This window comes from Bos grunniens, chromosome 17 (genome assembly GCF_055505025.1).
Source record: "Bos grunniens cultivar Pamir isolate PY7600 chromosome 17, Bosgru_T2T1.0, whole genome shotgun sequence".
Classification (NCBI taxonomy): Eukaryota; Metazoa; Chordata; class Mammalia; order Artiodactyla; family Bovidae; genus Bos; species Bos grunniens.
Window position 1 is genome coordinate 63,694,885 of NC_141181.1, and position 23,131 is coordinate 63,718,015.

Consider the following 23,131-nt stretch of genomic DNA (forward strand, 5'->3'; position numbering starts at 1 on the left):
TCAATGCGGGAGGCTGGGGGTTTGATCCCAGGTCAGGGAACTAGATCCCACATGCTGCAACTAAGAGTTTCCATGCTGTAACTAAAACACGTGCGTGCCAGGTCGAAGAGCCCACGTGCTGCAACTAAGACCCGGCGAGGTAGAATAAATAAATATTAAAGCAAACAAACAAAACAAACTTGAGAGCCTAGAAGTAAAATCTTTTAAGAAACTTCTCCAAGTGTTACAGAGCCCATACCCTTTTACTCACAAGACAGATAAACTGCCCCAAAGCTAATAACTCTAAGTTCAGGCAATGGATTAGAAGTCACAAAATACTAATGGCTAGAAGTGACAGAGGTGTCAAGGAGAGTTGCACAAAGACTTCTGAGCCTCAACAGGCCCTGAAAATCCCCAGACAGTAATGAAGTTCATTATAATTTCCCCAAGATGACCCAAGCTCAGGATGCTACTATTAAGAAAACAGGCAGCTAGACAAATTAATTGCCTGATGTCCATTTGTCTTTAGTTCTAACTTTTAAATAGCACTTAAAAGAGTCAGTCTAGTGACCTGGAAACATAGTTTGTGAAAGACATCATACATTTAACAGATCGCAAAAGCAAGGAATCACGCTATTTGGTATTCAATACATCGTTTTCACAATCCTTCAAACTGTTTGGGAGGGTGCACAAGGATGTCAAACTGTCTGTGGCTGCTGTGTCAGCATTCAACTCCACGGATGGCGCGGGCAGTTTTTATGGCTACCTCGAGAATTTTCTGGAGCAGCTCCGGAACTCCCTCGAGGGCCATGGACGTGTTGTGGAAGTCCCGATGCTGAAGGACCGTGTACACCATCTCGGGGTCACCGGTGCTCACAGCCTCGTGCAAAACTGGAAGGCAAAAAGATGTAATCTGATCACCCTGTATTCTCATACTTACTCACAAATTCCAAAGCCAGCTTGAAAAGTATCTCTCTGGATTGAAGGCCAACAATTTTTTTAAAGCGGGACAGAGGCTCCAGCCCCACCCAATGTTCACAACCATGACTACTTACTTTAACCCCTACCTGACTGAGCAGAGAACAGAGCACTTTCAGCCTCTTGAGCAAACCTGCCATTATTCTCTTCCCCCTGTCTCTTACTACTGACTCAAATCCTGACGGTGTCTTCAGAGCTGGCTTTCACTGTGTGATCACACAGCTGTGGAGATGGGCAGGCAGGCTGTGTGTATTCTTGCTCAGTCAACCCCCAATTACTTGGACCAGTAGTAGGAGAGCTTGCAGAACAAGTGTTGTTGTTTCGTTGCTACGTTGTGTCTGACTCTTCACAATCCCATGGACTGCAGCACTCCAGGCTCCTCTGTCCTTCAGTGTCTCCTGGAGTTTGCTCAAATTCATGTCCATTGAGTCGGTGATGCTATCAACTATCTCATCTTCTGCCATCTCTTCTCCTTCTGCCCTCAATCTTTCCCAGCATCAGAGTTTTCCCAAATGAGTTGGCTTTTCGATCAGGTGGCCAAAGTATTGGAGCTTCAGCATCAGTCCTTCCAATGAATATTCAGGGTTGATTTCCTTTAGGACTGACTGGTTTGATCTCCTCAAAGTCCAAGGGAGTCTCAAGAGTCTCAAAACAAGTGAAGTGCCAGGATTTCACTGGAAAAGGATACTATTTTCAGCTATAATTTTTTTTTTTTTGGCCGGTGGGGGGTGGGGTGGTGAGATATGACCTTTATTTAGCTTATCCACCACACTTTTTCTTTTGGTACAGAAAAAATGTCTGTGCCAAACCAAATGTTTGTTACTATAATTTCTACATCACAATTAAAATCCAAACAGTTTTTCAAAAACAGTCAACTCAATCAAAACCCACTACTTCAGAATCAATAGCTTCTTTGAAGCCACAGTAACACTTAAACATGGTTAAGACTCGAATGCAGAAATTTGGCTTGTTGGAAAGTTAATTAAGCTTCCAACTTGCTCAAACAGAATTACAAAAAAAGGCAAATCTGTCTTATTCCCAGAGATATGGTCCACTGGAATCACCAACACTGGATAGCTGTAGGGGTATTTAGAGTCCTGAGATAATAAGGAATCCAGGCTTCTTTTAGACAGTCTTCTGTGTCCTCTCTTCCCAGAGATTTGTGGATGTGTGGACTCACATCACCACCAGCAACTGTAGCCTTGATCAGAGAGTCCAATTCTTCATCTCCACGAATAGCAAGTTGCAAGTGACGAGGCGTAATACACTTTACCTTCAAGTCTTCTGACGCATTTCCTGCCAATTCAAGTACCTCTGCGGTGAGGTCCTCCAGGATGGCTGTGCTACACACAGCGGCAGTCACGTCCACACATCCATGGCTGGTGGTCCTAGATTTTAGGTATGGATGAATACGGTCCCCCAGGAACTGCAGACTGGCTCTCTGCAAGTGAGAAAGCGCCTTTGTGTTGGCTTTTCCTGAGTCCTTCCCAGCCTTACCGTCAGCCATTTCAAACAAGCAAGGCAGAAAAAGGACTAGTCAGACACCCAGTGAGAGCCCGCCGCCTACTCCTTCTTCACATGGTGATTCAAACTGCCTATCATTTCTTTCTGATTGTCCATCATGATGGATTTGCTGGAGTTACCGCCACGCTCCTCAGGGGAAACCGGGTGCTCGCCTTCGTGTCTGGTGCGCTGAGAGCTGCTTTCTGGATGAAGAGTCACCCCCTACCCTGGGCGCCTGACCCAGGACACAATTGGGACCATTGTGCTGCAGACAAGCCAGTGGCCTCCGAGGCTCTCAGCTCCTTCCCCGGCCCCGAGTCCCAAGAGAGACAGAGCTCAAGATAAAGATGACTCTGAAGACAATGAGGACTGAGGCTACCCTTTATTCAGAGAGAGAAAACAAAATGGAAGGCTTTACGTTATTTCGCAAGTACACTTGCCTGTCCAACCCTCACGGTTTTCCTTTGTCACATCTGCTTTATGTCGGAGCAGGACTCTGGCAGATTCCAAGTGTCCCAAAGAAACAGCAAGATGCAACAGGGTGCGACCTCGAGGATCCAGGGCCTCCACGTTCTGTAAATAAACACTGGCATTTATGTAACTGGATATATATAACTGGACACAAAAACGTGGAAAGGAGTTTCAGAGGTTAATAGTAAGTACAGAAATTAAAAATAGTATTTGCACACTCAAGACAGCAGTACATGGGAAAAACAAATGCTTACACATGGGCACGAACTGAAATAATGTGACTCTGGGGGCTATAAATAAAGGTGACGGTTACTGAGTTCCTTTTTCTATAAAGTTAAGAGCCTCATAAACAAACACCAGCTACAGGCCTCCGATCATCAAACACAACCCAAAGCACAACAGCGCTCAAATTAAGTCTAAATAAGGCTAAGGGCTTGCATGGAAACACAGCCACCCTGTGGTGTGGAACGTGGGGGATTTCTCCAGCACATCTCAGCACTCAAGTCCAGAACAGGAAGTGCAAGGACTTTAATCAAAACTGAAAGTACAGAAGATAATTTGGGTCAGAATAAAAGTACGTTCTCTAGCTGGATTCCCACCAAAACACCACTCTCGTTATTGTTTGTTGAGCTCCAAGTGCCCCGAAGTGGCAGCATCCGTGGGTCCCACATACAGTGAGCGTGGTCCGCCAGGCACGCATGAGGACGCAGATAGACATCCATTTGGCTTCTACTCTTCACTCCTACTCTGGCCCTCCCTCCGGCACCTGCACTGGGGTCCAGGGCTCCGTCTGAACGGGTCAGTGCTGCCTTCCAGAGACAGCTCTGAATGTTCTTCCAAGGATACAAGAAACTTCCGTGGGGCTGTTGGAAAATAAAAACCTTTAAGGGGACTCCCCTGGTGGTCCAGCGGTTGGGAATCTGCTTGCCAGTGCACGGGACACGGGTTCGATCCCTAGTCCAGAAGATCCCACGTGCCACGGAGCAACTAAGCCTGTGAGCCACAACTACTGAACACATGGACCACGACTCTGAGCCCTTGCTCCCCAATAAGAGAGGCCACAGAAATAAGAAGCCTGCACATCTCAATGAAGAGTAGCCCCCACTACTAGAAAAAAGAGCCTGTGTGCAGCAATGAAGACCCACCACAGCCCCAAATCATGAGACTGCTTGCTTAGAAAATGTGCTTTATGTTGATGTGTGATGCTAGTTGTGGGGCAGCCTCCAGAGAGATCCAGGACAAGCCACTGTCGGCCACAGGAGAGGAAGGTAAGCAGGACTGTGGGTAAATAGCCACTATCCAACAGCTACCTGACCTGCCTGTTTTGCTAATTGTATCGCGGCCATTGTGAAGTGAAGACAGACTGGTATCGAAGAAAAACAGAAGTGGCTGAAGACATTCTGCTAAGTGAACACGTGTCCTCCTGGACCAACTCCAGGCCCGGTGTTCTCTCAGGTGCTAAAAGGCCATCACGTCTCCTAGAATAGGACCCACACCACCTCCTGGGATTCCCTGACTTTTCCAAAGGGATGGCCTGTTTATCTCACTTGAGAATTCCAAAGGGCGGGATCTGAATCTTATATTTCTTAGCTTCTGCCACCTTAGTCTCTAATGTGCATTAAATCATTGTTCTTTTTTTTCTTTTAAGTAATGTGACTTAAAACTATTAACTTAGCTGAAGTTTAGCAGGAAAGAAAGACTTAGCAAATTCATTCTTATCTTTCACGTCTGTTATAGATGATGCTTTCTTACTCAACAAGTTTTATGTACTACATGAAAGGTGCTAGGGTTAGCACGCTGCCAGACACAGGAGATGCTTAACAGTATTTACCAGGCAAAAGGGGAAACTGCTGCTGCTGCTGCTGCTAAGTCATTTCAGTCGTTAATTCACACCCTAGAACAAAGCCAACACCTGGGACTAAGAAGTAAGGCTCAAGTTTCTGGGTCACTAGATATGATGTATACAATCAAATTCAAATATATTAAGTTAACTTTTTTCTATTTTTGACCACAGGGCAGCGGTGGGGCAACTGTATGTCTGAGTCCCATAGCTGTACACTTTGCATAGATAATTATAACTGTGCAGGGCCTCCTATGCCCCTCCTCATCTGAAAGGAGATAAGGGAGGGAAAATGATATATTATAATGAAAGTGTGATTTAAAACAATGGGTGAATAACGATTAGAGTGGAAACTGGTGGGGGGAAAAAGATAGAAAATCAACAGAGAAATATCAACAAAACCAAAAGTTGGCTCTTGGAAAATATCAACAAAATTGACAAACTTTTGGCTAGAAGAACCAAAAGAAAAAAAAGAGAAGATTCAAGTTACCAAAATCAGGAATGATATAGGGGATATGACTATCAACTCTACAGAAATGAGAAGTATTATAAATGAATGCTATGAACAACTGTATGCCAACAAATGAGAACTTAGATGAAAGGCACGTATTCTTAGGCAGCCACAAGCTAGCAAAACTCACTTAGGAAAAAAAACAGAAAAAATTTATAACAAGTAAAAAGATTGACTCGGTAATTTTAAAATTTCCCAGGGGAAAAAAACCTCAGACCCAGAAGGGCTTCACTGGTGAATTCTACCAAACGTTCAACAAATTAATTCCAATTCTTCACAAACCCAAAAACAGAAGAAGGAAGAAAACCTCCCAACTCATTTTATAAGCTCAGTATTATGCTGATGACAAACAAATCACACAAGAAAGACAACCACAGACAGTATCTCTTATGACTATAGATACAAAAATCCTCAACAATATTTTAGCAAAATAAATTCAATAATATATGAAAAGGGTTATTGTACACCATGACCGAGTGAGTTTATCCCACAAATGCAAGGGTGGCTTAACATCCAATAATCAATTAACGTGACACATCATATTGATAGAAAAAAACAAACAAACATATGACCATCTCAATAAATGCACGCTGTGGTCTGAATGTGAAGTGTCCACCCAAAATTCGTATGTTGACATCCTAACCTCCAAAGATGATGGTATTAGGAAGTGGGGCCTTTGGGAAGTACTTAGATCATGAGAGTGGAGCCCTCATGAATGGAATGAGTGTCTTTAGAAAACAGGCTCCAGAGAGCTTGTGAAACCTCTTCCACCAAGTGAGGACACTGTGAGGATTCACTTGCTATGAACCAGGAGGAAAGCCCTCACCAGACACCACACAAACCCGCTGGCACCATGGTCGTGGACTGCCAGGCGCCAAGACTATATAGGTTTCTATTGTTCATAAACTGTCCACTTCGTGATATTTTGTTACTGCAGCCCAAATGGACTAAGATGAGGCAGAAAAAGCATTTCACAAAATCCTACACCCTTCATGATTAAAAAAAACCCAAAACATTCAACAAACTAGGAATGAAGGGAACTTCCTCAAACATCATCTATCTATGAAAAACCCACAGCTAACATCATACTTAACGGTGAAAGAATGGATGCTTTCCCCCAAGATAAGAAATAAGACAGGAATGTTCTCTTCATCATATCTATTAAACATTGTACTAGAGGTTCTAACCAAGACTATAAGGCAAGAAAAAGAAATAAAAGGCATCTGAGGAAAATGTAAAACTATTTCTATTCATAGACAACATGATCTCACATATAGGAAATCCTGGGAAATCCACTTAAAAAATATTAGAACTAATGAGTTCAAGTTGTAGGCTACAACAGCAATGTAGAAAAATCAGTTGTATACTTATACACTTGTAACAACTCAAAAGTAAAATAAAAAATTCCATTTATAGTGACATTGAAAATAATAAAACATTTATAAATAAGTAACAAAAGAAGTATAAACCTTATACTCTGAAAACTATAAAGCACTGTTGAAAGAAATAAAGATCTAAAAAATGGAAACATCCCACGTTCATGGTTCAGAAGACTTAATATTTTAACATGTCAAAACTCCCTAAACTGAGCTACAGAGTCAATGCAATCTCCATCAAAATTCCAGCTTATTTCTTGCAGAAATGAACCAGGTGATACTAAAATTCTTAAGGAAATTCAAGGGACCCAGAATAGCCAAAATCATCTTGAAAAGAAGAGTAAAATTTGAGAAACCACACTTCCCAATTTCAAAACTTACTACACAAAGCTACAGCAATCAAGACTGTGATACTGGCAAAAGGGTAGACATATAAATCAGTGGAATACAATTTAGAGTCCAGAAATAAACTTATACATCTATGGTCAATTGATTTTCAACAAGGGTGCCAAAATAATTCAATGGGGAAAGAATAATCTTTTCCACAAATGTGCTTGAACAACTAGATAACAACATGCAAAAAAAGAATGAAGTATTATATATACTAAATGCAAACGTTAGCTCAAAGTTGATCATAAACCTGAATGTAAGAAATAAAACAATAAAACTCTTAGAGGAAAACATACAATTATATTTGTGTGACCTTGTGTTAAGCAAAATTTCCTAAGATACAACATCAAAAGCATAAGAAACAAAAGAAAATATAGGTAAATTATACTCCATCTAAACTGAAAACTGTTATACTTCAAACGGTATAAAGAAAGTAAAAAGACAAAGACAGGGAGAAAACGTTTGTAAGTCATGTACCTATTAATGGGCTAGTATTTAGAATATGGGAGCTTCCCAGGTGGCCCTAGTGGTAAAGAACTCGTCTGCCAGTGCAGGAGACACAAAAGATGCGCGTTTAATCCCTGGGTCGGGAAGATCCCCTGAAGGAGGGCATGGCAACCTACTCCAGTATTCTTGCCTGGAGAATCCCATGAACAGAGGAGCCTGGAGGGTTACAGTCCATGAGGTCGCAAACAGTCGGACACACCTGAGGCAACTTAGCACGTGCACATCTGGAATACATGAAGAACTCTATTCATGAATAAAAAGACAAATGATCCGGTTTTTAAACGGGCAAGGGATTTAAATAGACACTTCTTCAAAGAAGATACGCCAATGGCCAACAGCACATGGAAGACGCTCAAATAACTAATCACTGTGCTGTGCTGCGCTGACTTGCTCAGTCACGCCAGACTCTTTGCAACCCCATGATCTGTAAGCCGCTCTGTCCATAGGGATTCTCTGGGTAAGAATACTGGAGTAGGTTGCATGCCCTCCAACAAGGGATCTTTCCGAACCAGGAATCAAACCCAAGTCTTCTGCATTGAAGGCGGATTCTTTACCATCTGAGCCACCAGGGAAGCCCAAGAATACTGGAGTGGGTAACCTATCCCTCCTCTAGGGGGTTTTCCTGACCCAGGAATGGAACCGGGGTCTCCTGCATTGCAGGCAGATTCTTTACCAGCTGAGCTACCAGGGAAGCTTAGGGAAATGCAAATCAAAGCCACAATGAGATAATACTTCACATCCATTAGGATGGCTACAATCAAAAGGACAATAACAAGTGTTGACAAGGATGTGGAAAAACTAGAACCATTATACATTGCTGATGGGAATGTAAAATGGTGCAGTCAAACTGAAAAAACATTTGGCAGTTCCTCAAAAAGTTAAACACAGAATTACTATTAATATAAGACCCAGCAAGTCCTCTTATAGGTGTTTACCCAAGAAAAATAAAAACATACAGTCACACAAAAACCTATACACAGATAAGCAGAGCAGGATTATTCATAATAGCCCAAATGTCCATCAGCTGGCTAAGGAATAAACAAAATATAGCATACACACACACACACACACACACACACACACACACACATGGGAGTACTATTCAGCCATTAAAAGGAATGAAGTATTAACACCTCCCATGACATGGATGAACACTGAAAACATCATGTTAGGTTAAAGAAGCCACACACAAAAGGCCACGTATTGTATGATTCCATTTATAAGAAATGTCCAGAAGAAGCAAATCTATAGAGGTATCAAGCTGCTTAATGTTGCCTGGGGCTGAAGGGTTGGGGGGAAATAGGGAATGACAGCTAATGGGTGTGGGGTTTCTTTCGGGGGTGATGAAAATGTTTTGGAATGTGACTGTGGTGACAGTCGCACAACTCAGGGAATACACTAAAAACTGAATAATACACGTTAATGGGTGAATTGCATAAGGGAATTGAATCTCAATAAAGATGTTTAAAAATCAACCTATGTATGTGTTTTATGCAACACTTAAGTCTAATCTACGATCTATATGCTCTTTGACGAGTTGCTTAACTCCTCTTGAGCTTCAGTATGCGCGCTTGTAAAACGGGAACAGTAAGAACAAACAAACAAAAAAAACCCACCTATCTTACAAAAGTCTTACTAGGGTAAACCTCATGGCAAGCTCTTAGAAGAGTCAGCTCTTATGATTATACTCCTACACTACATTGCTTCACATAAGCTGTCGTTTTCTCCCTAAAAGGGATTTGTTCCAATTTCCTTACAGCTAATAGGGGAGCTGAGGGTCCTAAACTAATGACATGAGTTGAGTTAGCAAGAGCTCAGAATTTCACTGGAATTCACTGTCATAGCTGATCATTTAAGTTTTTCCTTTAAGTTTCTCCAATGATGAGCTGCACCAAATTAAAACTGCCCACTCTCTTAATGATCACAGTGCCCTCCCAAAGAAGAAAAGGCGTGCGATTTCTCCATGTCTCCTTATGTGCTAATTTTTAAGCCCACCGACTCTTCTTATCCAAGCCCTCTTTGGTAGCCTACTGTTCTGCAGCTGAGTGCGGGCTGCTGTGTCTGACAGCTGGGTCCACTTCCGGGTCCCTAACTAGCCTCGGGGGACCCATTCTGAGTGGTGCACAGTCAGAACTTTGGAAACTATCACAGGTACCTCCTGGGGGGAAGGCCTCAGGCAAGAGGCTGCTAACTGGCCCTCCCTTTGCTTGAGAGAGTCCTGTGCGTGCTCAGATGGCCCTCGTCCTCTGTGGCCAGCCGGGGCCTGAGCTGGTTCTCCCACCCCAAGTCCGGAGGAGGTATAAATACGTGCCTGGTTGCAAAGGTGCAACTGAGCCCAGGGGCTGAGGAGGAGCACCTGAGAGCAGGCTCCAGGCTCTTTCCCTTGGATCCAAGGCTCTGGCTCAGGGTGGGCCTCCAGCCAACAGGGACTGGCTGGAATGAGTGCCCGGTGGCCTCACCCAGCCTTGCCCTGGGCTGCGATGAGAATCCCCGGGTGGTTCCCGATCAGGCTCTGAGCACTGCCGCTGCCTAGAACGTCCTCTTTGGCCCAGATTTTGTGCTTTCACTGCTGGCTCCCTAACTGAGGGCTGGCCCTGGAGTCAGGACTCAGCTGCCACCCTCTACCTCACTTGATCCCACAGGGCTTTCCCTCCTCTGCTAAGGTGCACAGACTGTCCTTTGCATCTGTCCCCTTAAATTTTCATTCATTCTCCCAGCATCGGCAGGAAGGCTGAAAGATGTTTAACAGACCTCTCTGGCTAAGTGACAAATGACATAACCAGAACACAAATCATTTCAACTGCACCGACCAACTCTAAGGCCCCACTGAATATTAAAGACAGTAGAGCTGATGGGTTAAGAGGCACTTAATAAAGTGCCTCGGCTGAGTAAACGCTGAAAGCTTGAAACAATCTCATCTCTGGCAAAGTTAAACAAGCAGTGAACTTCGGCTAAATGAACAAGACATGGTGGGGCTGACTCACACACATTCAGAAACATGTGCTTATTCTTCTTCATCTGGATAAACTTGATTCTTTCTGTGCTGCTGTTCCTAGAACAAAATAAAAATTCTTACAGCTACCAGTGTGCCAGCTTCATGTCTCACTCGTGGGATGGAAAGAATGAAGAACGGACTGCAGAAAAGTACTGGCAAACAAAGCCTTAAGTGAAACAGCTGGCTTTACTGCTGGGGTGATGGAAATTTTTTGTTTTTAATTATGCAGCCAATACGGGTTCCTTGTAGAAAAATTGGAACATACATAAAAGGAGCCACATTCCCAGGATGATGATGATATTAACAGCAGCAGCTATGGTAAATGTATTGCTTCCAGGTACCCTGGGCCCGCACCTTCTGATCTTTTCCCTTCCTCTTTCTCCAGAATCCTGAAATGGAGGCACTTTTACCAAAAGAAGGAAAGCAGGAGGGTTAAGAATACAGGATTCTTATTCTGTGAGAGTGACTTCCTCAGGATTGACATCTTAGTTTGACGACTTGGTAAGCAGGTGACTGAACCTCTCCATCTCTGTTTCCTCATCTGTAAAATGGGAATCACACAAGCACTAACCTCTGGGGACTGATGTGAGAATTACATCTAAAACTGCACATAAAACATTTTAAGGGACTTCCGTGGCAGCCCAGTGGTTAAGACTCCATGCTTCCAATGCAGAGTGTGCAGGTAGGTTTGATCCCTGGTAGGGGAACTAAGATTCCACATGCAGTGCAGTGTGGCAAAAAAAAAAAAAAAAAAAATATATATATATATATATGTATGTATGTATGTAAGTATATGCATTTTTTACCTACAGTATAACACAGGGAACTCTGCTCAATGTTAAGTGGCAGCTGGGATGGGAGACAAGTCTGGGGGAGAATGGACACATGTATATGTATGGCTGAGTCCCTTTACTGTCCACCTGAAACTATCACAACATTGTTAATCAGCTATACTCCATATAAAAGAAAAAGTTAAACCAAAAACAACAAAAACATTTCAGCACAGTGCCTGGCAAAATAGTAAGCGTTTAGTGTTAATGCTCCGCATTTTGACAGCTCATGAACTGATTTGTTAAGGGTAAATTAAGCACCCAAGCTCACAACTTAACTAGTATTAGTACTGGCCATTAACCTAACTGCCTCCAAGGCAGGGGAGTAGATAGCTATTTCATAATTAACAGAGGATCTCAATAAGTATCAAAGCAACAAAATATTCCCTGCCTTGTGTTGTAATGGTATCAATAATCAAGTTTTTGATCCTGAAGCAGTTGCATAATTCACAGGACCCAGATTAAAATCAACATGCAAGGCCCCTTCTTCAAAAGAAAATAGTAAGACTTCCCAGATGATGACAACAGAGCACTGAACCAAGCATGAGCCATTTCTGAGGACAGGGCCCTGGGCAACTGCCGAGACTGCACACCCGTGAGGCCAGCCCCATCTCCACCCCTTCAATGGCCAAAGTTTCAGGATTGCAATTGGACTGCGTGGTCATGACAGTCCAACTTCCACAGTCAAGATGTTTTTTCTGAATACACTTCAACTATCTCTCCCCCAGAGAAAACAGAATCTTGTGACATGATCTACAGTTATAACAGATAACAAAGTCAAAAACAAATAAGTAGCAAAGATGCATATTCTTTCTTGATCTCCTTGACACTCAAAGGCACTAAGGATCAATGTATCCCAGGACTACCTTGCTGCAAAATTAGAATTCGCTAATCACCTGTGTCCTTAATGTTTTTCAAGGTAAGAGGCACAGAGAACTTTTGATGAACATTTCTATCACAAGTTGCAGGAAAAAGAAATAATTCAACCATGCCACATTTCAGATTACAAATCAAGACTGTTATTATCGACTGAGTTTTTCTATAAAGAAAGACGGTGCTTCGTTTTAACTCTTTTCCTCACCTCCCATGAACAGAAAGCCTGCTGTTTTCTGAAATTGGTATTGAACATGTGTGTGGTTCAATGACGATGGTGAACCACTCTATCAGATAGGATTTTAGTTTTGTGACTTTCCTTGTACTTTATCTCAATATTTCACAAGAAGCTGTGAGGCTCCGATACTGAGGAAGTACAGAGGCAAAACACAGCAGGCCTAAAAACAAAGACTGTCTGGTCATTTTTAAAGTGTCTAAGGTGAGACTTACAGCCGAGAAAAAAACGATAGCGGGTTCCCTCTGATCTACGTCTAGTAAGAGAAAGGGAATTGAATCATCAGGTACACTGTGATGCCTAACTGTTGAATCATTTACTCTGGGGGCATGATCTAATTAGGAACAAGGACTCTTACGACAAAAGTTTATTCTGTGTGGACAGAGAATTTAAAAGAAAAAAGGGCAACTTTTGACTTCCACTGGGTGCTCAACAGACTTAAAGAAAGATGGCAGAGTACAAGAACACATTTAGGGCTTCCCTGGTGGCTCAGTGGTAAAGGATCCGCTTGCCAGTGCAGGAGACATGTGTTCGATCCCTAATCAGGGAATATCCCACATGCCGCGAAGCAAGTAAGCCTGGGCTCCACAACTACTTAGCCTATGCTCTACAGCCCAGGAGCTGCAAAAAGTGAGCCCACTTGAGCCGCAACTGCTGAAGCCCACTTGCCTAGAGCCAGCGCTCTACAAAAAGAGAAGCCACCGCAATGAGTAGGCCCCACTCACAACTAGTGAAAAGCCCGGGCAGCAGTGAAGGGCCAACACAGCCAAAAAGGAAGAACACACTTAGCAGTAACTGTTCATCAAGTGAGGGTGTCGGAGGGGGGGTGGGGTGGGGAATGCCGACCTTGCTCAATTTTTGCAAATCAGAAGAAAACCAATGCCCTCTTTCCTCTAGAATTTCTTGACAATTAGCGCATCAAATCTGAGCCATCCAAAAACCAGAACTTTAATACACTAGATAAAATGAAGTCAACCCGAACAATTACACGAGGTGCTTCCCTGGTGGCTCAGACTTAAAGAATCTGCTTGCAACGCAGGAGATTCAGGTTCGATCCCTGGGTTGGGAAGATCCCCTGGAGAAAGGAATAGCCACCCGCTCCAGTGTTCTTGCCTGGAGAATTCCATGGACAGAGGAGTCTGGCGGGCTACAGTCCATGAGGTCGCAAAGAACTGGACACGACTGAGGGACTAAAACACACACATACACATCGTAACTGCTAAGTATGTCGGTTTTTAACTTGAGTGTACCAATACCTCCCAGAATCACTGTGCTGCTTTGAAGACAGGGTTTCTCAAAAAGGATGTTACTGACATTTCGGGAAAGACAAATCTTAACTGGGGAGGGGGATGTCTTACACATGTGTGTCTTCTAGGATACTGAGCAGCCTCTGTGGCCTCTACCCATTAGATTCCAGTAACACCCACTCCCCGCGTGTAACAAACAAAAACGTCTCTATTAATTACCAGATGTGTGGGATGAGGGAGGAAATCACTTCCAACTGAGAACCACTGCTTATAAAGCTGGGAATATAAATAAAAAAAGAATCAAAGCACTTTAGAACAGGAAGTGATTTTAAGGATGCTGTGCACCAGCAATTCTCAAACTTTGGTGTTTATCAGCCTCCCTGGGGAGCTTTTCCTGGGCATCACCCCAGACCTATTGGTAACAGTCAAGTACAGAATTTGCCCACATGGGTATCAACACCCTCATTCCACAAAGAAGAGGACGTGGGCCAAGACAGGGAAAATGCCTTGCCCAAGGTCACAGGGCGAGTTAGAACCTGGGCTCCAAACCCAACCAAGCCCAAGCCCTTCCTGACAAAAAGAATGGGTGGGGTGAGAGGTGTGTGTTGCTCACACATTTTGGAGAAAGGCAAGAATAATTGGTTAAGACGGTGCACGCTGGAGCCAGTTGGCCAGAGTTACAATCTCGATTTGGTGTTTATTAGGTAAGCGACCTTGTGTAAGAGACATAATCTCTGAGCGTCTTTAGTTTCCTTCTCTGTAAAATGAAAGGATAGTACCTACCTCCTAGGGCTGCTGGAAAGGTTAAGAGGGAGAATGTATATAAAACCTTCGGCCTGGCACACATTAAATACTCAGTACACATCCTGCTGTTATTATTATTGTCCCTCGATTGCTGAGCGGAAGGGGACGGCGGTGCCCCGTCCCCTTCCCCAGAGGGCTGGAGATGGGCTCAGGGAGGCGATACGATCCCCGACTCCCCGGCTCCTCTAGCCGGGGTAAGACCCTCGCCTCGCCCCCTCACCTGGTCCCGCAGCTCCTTCTCCAGCTGCCGGTAGTCGTTGTTCCAGACCAGGAGGTGCAAGGGGAAGTCGCCGCTAGCGTCGCGGGGCGAGGACATGGCGAGGGAGGCCGCAGCCGGGCCCTCACCGCCCGCTTGCCAAGCCTCAGCCCCCGGTGGGGGTCTCCGGCGCCCGCCCGCCGGCCGGCCGGCGAGCGAAGAGAACCAGGCGAGCGGGCGAGGGGGCGCGGTACGCGGCCGGCCGGCCTAGCGGGCCGGGGGCAGGGCACGCGCGGGAGGTCGGGGATCGTGGGCCGGGTCGGGGACGGGGGTCGGCCGCGCCCACCCCGCGCCCCGCGGCGCTCCCGCCCGCGCTGACAGCTCGCAAACCGACTTCTGCGGGCCGAACTGCCCCAAACAGGGAAGTGCGGGGAGCGGACCACCGCGCGCCGCGGCGGGGGGGTAGGCGAGGCTAGCCACCCGGGCCGGGTTCCGCTCAACCTCACCCACCTCCAATCCCATACCGGGAATCAGAGCATCGTACTGAAAACAGAAATGAAACTCTCTTGCTTAGCCTAGGATCTCGACCTGAAAAACTCGATCTAGCCTTTATCATCCCCTTTACTCCTGCCCCAGGTCCCTCATATGGTTCGGTCCACAACTGGGCCTCTTCCATCGGCTCTGCGGTCAGAGGGGGGTGACAATAGGCTCCTGGACCAAACCATTCTAGTTCCTGACTCTCTTGCAGCCTGTTTGGACCTGGGGAGATCCTGCCACGATTGGTCAGGAGCCATTTTGGAAGTGGGCAACACCAACCAGTTTTCAAGTAGGCATCATAAACTCTTGGAGAAGTGGCGTTAAGTAGTTGCCCCATGAGAGGATGGTTCTAGCTCAGAGCTTCTCAACTTAAGCACATTTTGAACCACATAAATTTGATATATTTGTTTTTGCTGTTCTGGTAACTCTAATTCTTTTATTTTTTACTTTGGATTTATTTTTATTTTTTATACAGTTTTTAAAAGTTGCTTTCCATTTACAGTTTTTACCAAATATTGGTTATATTCCTGGTATTGTACAATACACCTTGAGTTATGTTACACCCAATGGTTTGTGCCTCCCACTCCCCCACACTTACATTACCCCTCTCTCCACTGGTAAGGACTAGTTTGTTCTCTGTATCTGTGAATCTGCTTCGTTTTTGTTGTGTTTATAACTTTGTTGTCATTTTTAGATTCCACATGTAAGTGATGTCATACTGTATTTGTCTTCCTCTATCTTACTTCACTTAGTATAACGCCCTCAAAAGTCCATCCTTGTTGCTGCAAATGGCGAATTTTCACTTTTTTTTTTTTATGACTGAATAGAGTACCATTGGAGAAGGCAATGGCACCCCACTCCAGCCCTCTCGCCTGGAAAATCCCATGGATGGAGGAGCCTGGTGGGCTGAAGTCCATGGGGTTGCTAAGAGTCCGACACGACTGAGCGACTTCACTTTCACTTTTTCACTTTCATGCATTGGAGAAGGAAATGGCAACCCACTCCAGTGTTCTTGCCTGGAGAATCCCAGGGGCAGGAGAGCCTGGTGGGCTGTCGTCTATGGGGTCACACAGAGTCGGACACGACTGAAGTGACTTAGCAGTAGCAGAATACCATTGTAGAATGCTACATACTGAGGGAACGTTGTGCAACATAATAAAGACCCTATAAGACAAACCCACAGCTAACATCATACTGAAGGGTGAAAAGCTGAAAGCATTTCCTCTAAGATCAGGAGCAAGGATGCCCACTTGCATCACTTTTATTCAACATAGTTTTGGAAGTTCTAGGCACAACAATCAGAAGAAAGAGAAATAAAAGGAATCCAAATTGGAAAGCAAGACAGGAACCACATAAAACTTTTTGTGGGAGGGTGGGATGATTTGGGAGAATGGCACTGAAACATGTATAATATCATATATGAAACGAGTCACCAGTCCAGGTTCGTTGCACGATACTGGATGCTTGGGGCTGGTGCACTGGGACGACCCAGAGGGATGGTATGGGGAGGGAGGAGGGAGGAGGGTTCAGGATGGGGAACACATGTATACCTGTGGCGGATTCATTTTGATATATGGCAAAACCAATACAATATTGTAAAGTTAAAAAATAAAATTAAATTAAAAAAAAAGAAAAAAAAAAACAACTTTATGTGGGGATGTTGGGCAGAATCCCCGCAGTTTCTACCCACTAGATGTCAGTAACACTCCTGCCAAAATGTCTCCAAATGTACCCTGGAGGAGAAAAATTCATACCCCCACCCCCCCTACTTTGAGAAGCACTGTTCTGCCTCAACTCCAAACTGGGTTATGATTCAAAGTTACCTAAGTTGCTGGTTTATTCCACATATGAGTGTCCTTTATTTTTTAATTTGGGGTTATAGCCGAAAGGACTAATAGATAATACTTACACTTGACCACAGTCAGCCAAACTTAAGTTCATTCTTTGGGTTTCACCCTAAGACACTATAGTTCCTTGATTCAATGAAGAACCAAGTCAACTCACGGCTGCTCGCCAGCCTGAGCTTTCTGCACAGCTGTCCACAACTAGACCACATAGCCGGGCAAAGTTATTTGATGCATCCTGAAAGCATACTCTCTGCCTTCTCTGCTTGTGGACATCAGCTTTTCAGACGCCTGCAACAACAGCTGTTCAAGAATCCTGGCCTAATCCTTTCTCCACACATGTTGAGGCCAGAAGATTTGTGAGTCTGTGAACCAGAACAGGATGCAGGAGCATCAGGATGGAACCCAGAGGCTCTAATTGTGGAATGTGTGGGGTTTATGTGGTTATGCCCACACCACACATTTATAAAAATGGAGAGATGAACCAAAGACCAGTGCTCCTGAGACCCCTTCCAGGACTTCCTATCCTTTCAGAAGTCTTGGGCAATTTAATCCTCTGCCTCGTCATCTTTCCGTATTTATTGAACATTTCTCTTTATTTATTAGTGAAAAAACTCCACAATGGCTGCTCACCAGAGTACCTGGAGGTCAAGACAGTTTCTGGCCCACAATAGCCATGGAATATTTGCCAAATGGGGATCATAGTTGTGCTTACACATATGTAATACATACAATGTTCATTAGCATTAGGACCACATCTCTGCTCGATTTCAGACTGATTAAATTCATTTCATTGTGTTTATGTAGTCCTGTAAATTAGGTTATCTATTCTCACCCTCAAAGGAAAAAAAAAGTTGTGATTAGGAAATAATAGCAGTATTTAATTCCAGTAAGAGGAACAACTATTATTGAGTGCTTACTATGGGGCAGGCACACTATATGCTTCTGTAAGTTACTCCATTTGTCCTTAGTAAATATTTCGCTTTTGCATGTCATGTAAGGGTTTTGCTGAATATTCTTCGTCCTCTCCCTCTTTTTTTCCTCTTAACACCCCTTTAAAAATGTAAAAATCATTTTTAGGTAACAAGCTATACAAACGTGAATCATGGGCTTGAGGTAGACAGACTACCTCCACTTTCCAGATAAGATTAAAACTGCAGCATAGGGAAACATCTAATATATTCCTACTTATTTTATTGTAGATCTAGTACAGTTGAATGTAACTCCATAAATACAGAAAATTTCGTCTTCTTGGCTCACTGCTCCTTCTCCAGTGCCCAGAACAGTGTGTGGAACATGGTACATGGTCAATAAATGTGCATCCCTGATAATTTCAGTATTATCTATGTGTGCTTAGCCACTCAGTCCTATCTGACTCTGCAACTCCAAGGACTGTAGCCCCGCCAGCCTCCTCTGTCCATGGGGATTCTCCTGGCAACAGTACTGGAGTGGGTTGCCATACCCTCCTCTAATGGATCTTCCCAACCCCAGGGATCAAATCCAGGTCTTCAGCATTGCTGGCGGATTCTTCACCGTCTGAGCCACCCAAGGAAGCCCAAGAATACTGGAGTGGGTAGCCTATCCCTTCTCCAGGGGATCTTCCCGACCTAGGAACTGAAACGGGGTCTCCTGCATTGCAGGCGAATTCTTTACCAGCTGAGCTACCAAGGAAGCCCTGGTCAATAAATATTTGTTGAATAAAGGAACGAATAAATAAGTGAACGTGGCCAAAGTTATGCTAAATGACTTGACGAATGATTGCCTCAAGAAGGCTGTGGCTGCATACCTTTGGTCACTACATTATGCTGCTTCCCTTGATATTAATCAGCACTGGGAGGAAGTGAATCTCTTCCAGAGAGGGAGACCCCCCCCCAAATTAAAGAGGTTTAGAAACAGGAGAGGAGACACCTGCCCTCACTCAAAATGGCGACAAGGAAGCGTGCCCTTTCCGGTCACGTGACCTGCCCGTCGCCGAAGGGCACCTCCCCGCGCGTGCGTGCTGCGCCGCGGCTGTGAGGCGCTGAGGGGAGAGGCGGCCGCCGCCAGCGCCGCTGCGGGGACCCGTTAGAGCGGAAGCGCAGCCGCCGCCGCCGCCTTCACTGTCCCGGGGCCCCAGGTTCCCGGCAGGTGGGAGGCGGGAGCCATGTCGAAGCGGCTCCGGAGCAGCGAGGTGTGCGCTGACTGCAGCGGGCCGGGTGAGTCGCACCGGCCGGGCCCGCTCCCCTCAGCTCTCCTGGCCAGGACCCCTGCCCCGGGGCCGCCCCCTCGGGCCGGGAGGGTTCGGGCAGTAGAGCTCTGCACCCTATGCCCCGGGTCGCGACGAGTAGGCGCCTGGGCGGCCGTGGGGCGGGACCCGTCCTGGGCCTGTCAGAGCCCGGCGGGTAGGGGGCCGCCGCCCTCCCGTCACTCCCGTCCCTCTCTTCTTTCTCGTCCCCTCTGTCCCAGGCCGGGCGTAGAGGCGGCGGGGTCGTGGCCGCTTTCCCAACAGGAAGGGGCTTGGGCAATCCACGAGGAGGCCAATAAGAGAAATCAACTGCGAGCGTCCTCCCGGCTGCGGCCCCCAGAGGCTGCAGGTGTCATCCCCCCTCCCCACAGCCCCCCAGACCCCCGCCCCGGTGTTGGGGGGAGGCCCTGTCCGGAGTGGGCGACGCTCGCCGCTTCCTTCCACTGAGGCTCGCCAGAGGACCCCCAAGGATGAGTTTTGCCCCGCTTCTCTAACATCCCGACTGCCACTCCGCCGCGGACAGTCTCCCGGATGACGGGGTCTTGCAAACGCCGACCATCGCTTGAGGGAGCAATGCTTGTCTCAAGTTCTGAGATCCGAACCGGCCGAGTTCAAACTAGATTTTGCCTCTGGGTGACCTTGGGCTGGTGACTTCATTTGGCCGAGTCTTGATTTCCTCATTTTTCGAGTGAGGATGATTGAGAGTACGGTGCTCAGGGGTAGAACAGTTTCAATGAATATGCTTAGGATTGTCTCATCTAAGGTGGTTTTTGGGGTTGTTGTTTTTATTTTTCCTGTTTTTTGTATTGTGTACAGAACCTTCACAGCCTCTTAAAGCTGTAGTTGAATTTCTAAATTATACATTAATTACTGCCTACAAAATAAACACACCAAATCATTGTCAACTATAATCATTTGGGTATTCAGGCAGTTTAGGCATATGGGAACACTGAAGGGCGGAAACCATCCCTCCCATGTTTAATCAGATTTAGAGTTGAGATCTATCTTAGCGGTTGGAGCCCGGTTGACAGTGCTCTGTGCTGTTTTCAGTGCTTGGATTTATCTCCTTTGAATTTGAAGTAATTCAAAAGGTAAGATGGCTTCTTTGGCACAATAGTATCCAATAAACAATCTTAACGAAGTCATCGAGCACCACTCTGTTTTAAACTTCATCTTGTCATATGGAGGTGCAGACCGATTTTAAAAGGACTATGATAACTCAAACCTTATGTGGTTATTTCACGGACTGTATAATGTAAGTGGGGTTACCACTTTCTTTTGAAGATAGGGAGACCGGGTGGAGGAGTTTAAAGAGGTGTTGTAGAAACTAAGTTAGCTTGTCATACAAACTCCATTGTATTCTCTAAAAATGTTATTTGCTCCACTTCCTTCTTTTCTTGCCTGTTTTCGGTTGAACTTTCTGTGATGTTTGATTCACATGAATCTAGATTCAAACTTCCTCTTGAAGCGCATGTTCTTTGCTTCTCAGTGGATGGTACACAGGGCAGAGGAAAATTGCATCTCTGTTGTCATGCTGAATTCTGTACTAAATACTGTCTTGCACTTCTGTGGCGTTTTGTGCCTTTGAGAACATTTTTCTCTTCCATTGTATCTTTTTTAGTTGTTGTCTTGTATGCCTAATCTACAGAGAATTGAGTCACTTCCTTCCTGTTTTGAATATAATTAGGCTACCTTGAAATGTTCTGAACTTGAGCAGCTAGGAATTTGTGCTGCCTTTTCTGCAAAGCCCTAGTGAGAGAGTAACCTTTATGGTTCAGGATCCCTGTGAGATTCTGATGAATGCTAAGACCTTCTCCCCACAAAATACACGTGCACTTCACCTTTCACACAGAATTTGTTAAGATTTCTTAGTGGGATAATAGATGTTTCTGAAGCCCATTGGTTGTGTTCCTAGAACCCATGTTAAGAAGCCCTAGCATAAAATGTTCACATAAATTGGAAGGGGTTCACTGGATTTTACTGTCGTTAACATTCTGATATTCTCTTCATGTGATTCTGATTCATGATGTTAAAATGACTAGTAGAGAGCCTTGCAGTGGAGAGCTTTGCTTAGTGTGTGTTAAATCCTTCCTGTCTTGTCCCTATTTAATTTCTTCCAAGAGGACTGTAAATTCTCTGAACAATAGGTGAAAACCAAGGCTGATCTTCAAAATAAAGTCTTTCTGTATGTATGTCATTCATAGTACCACACTGCAAAAAGCCAAGTTGTTATGTATCTTTGCAGGGATCTTTCATCTTGATGTTTCCAGTCTTTTTTTTTTAGAGTGCTTTAGTAGTACTGACATAGTTGTTCTTCACTGAAGAATTTTGTTTGAGTTTTTGTTTCATGGCAAACTTGTAATTGTTGCTGTTCAGTCCCTAAATTGTGTCCAGCTCTTTGCAGTCCCATTGACTGCAGCATGCCAGACTTCCCTGTCCTTCACTGTCTCCCAAAGCTGGCTCAAATGCGTGTCCATTGAGTTGGTGACGCCGTCTAACCATCTCGTCCTCTGTCCTCTGTTGCCCTCTTCTCCTCTGGCCCTCAATCTTTCCCAGCATCAGGGTCTTTTCCAATGAGTTGGAATTCCAATGCTTTGCAACATGGCAAAAAAAAAAAAAAATTTTTTTAAAAAGATAGGTAAACTAATTACTAAGATTTGATGATAGTTAATCAACTGTTTTGGAGCTTCAGCATTGATCCTCGCTCCTCGAAATGAATATTCAAGGATTGATTTCCCTAACCAGTCAGTCCTAAAGGTAATCAACCCTGAATATTCACTGGAAGGACTGATACTAAAGCTGGAGCTCCAAAATGTTTGATTAACTGTGATCAAATCATAGTCAGTAGTTTACCTTTATTTTTTTTAAGTCATTTTTTGCCGTGCTGCATGGCATGCAGGATCTTAGTTTCCTGACCAAGTGTTGAACACGTGCACCCTGCAGTGGAAGTGCAGAGTCTTAACCACTGGATCGCCAGGGAGGTCCTGGTTTACCTTTTTTTTTTTTTTTTAATGAATCTAGTTCATATCCTATTCTGAGTTCAACTACCTGAAAACTCCATGAGGTTTTTCAGTGTAGTAAGATAGTGTTCATGTGGCACATTCAATATTTCGAATATTAGCAATCAAAGACTTTCTCTGCTGCTGCTAAGTCGCTTCAGTCGTGTCTGACTCTGTGCGACCCCATAGAGGGCAGCCCACCAGGCTCCCCCGTCCCTGGGATTCTCCGGGCAAGAACACTGGAGTGGGTTGCCATTTCCTTCTCCTAGTGGCCATGGATTGCAGTGAGCTCTTGAAAATACTTGAGTGGTACTTACAAAATAATTGGGAAAAGTTATAACAGCTCACATTACTGAGTACTTACTATATGCAAAGAGCTTCACTTACTCTTTTATATCCTCACCGCCCTGAGATGTGTTGTTCTTCTATTTGATCCATGATGAGTACCCTCAAAGAAATAACTTGCCTAAGATCCTTGCGCAAGAAGTGGCAGAGTTGGGGTTCAAACCGTGGACTGCTTGTCTCCAAAGCCAGCCCTCTTAACCACCACACTCTCTGACTCCCAGTTTGTCTTTGATTGAAATCCCATAACTTTTCATTATATGGTTGGAAGGGGTTTGAATAAACTGTTAGAAATGGTAAGGATGGTGTACATGCATTTTAGAGATTTTTGTGGACATTGAAGAATTTTTAAATATAACCCTCAAGCCAAGCAGCTTGAGCGGCACCTATTGTCACCCCTTGTGTGAATCTGATGAAATGTAGAAGGTCTGTCTGTGTTTTGAGTTTCTA

The 23,131-nt window shown here is 44.7% G+C and overlaps 2 protein-coding genes and 1 pseudogene across 17 annotated transcripts in view; 1 reads left to right on the forward strand and 2 right to left on the reverse strand.

Annotated features, from left to right (window-relative positions):
• The window catches only part of ANKRD13A (ankyrin repeat domain 13A), a 34,440-nt gene extending 19,311 nt beyond the window's left edge, over positions 1 to 15,129 (reverse strand). For both annotated transcript variants that reach the window (XM_086348345.1, XM_086348347.1), the window contains exons 1-3: positions 14,760 to 15,129; positions 2,901 to 3,033; positions 746 to 870 (exon numbers count right to left, since the gene is read on the reverse strand). In XM_086348345.1, coding sequence (XP_086204471.1) covers positions 746 to 870; positions 2,901 to 3,033; positions 14,760 to 14,855 — 354 coding nt within the window. In that variant the 5' untranslated portion in view covers positions 14,856 to 15,129. The remainder of the gene's footprint in view (positions 1 to 745; positions 871 to 2,900; positions 3,034 to 14,759) is intronic.
• On the reverse strand, positions 1,874 to 2,612 carry LOC147355618 (histone H2A.Z pseudogene; annotated as a pseudogene).
• Positions 15,130 to 19,117: 3,988 nt separating the features above from the next.
• Positions 19,118 to 23,131, forward strand: part of GIT2 (GIT ArfGAP 2) — a 42,673-nt gene continuing 38,659 nt past the window's right edge. For all 15 annotated transcript variants that reach the window (XM_086348329.1, XM_086348333.1, XM_086348331.1 and 12 more), the window contains exon 1: positions 19,118 to 19,311. In XM_086348329.1, coding sequence (XP_086204455.1) covers positions 19,260 to 19,311 — 52 coding nt within the window. In that variant the 5' untranslated portion in view covers positions 19,118 to 19,259. The remainder of the gene's footprint in view (positions 19,312 to 23,131) is intronic.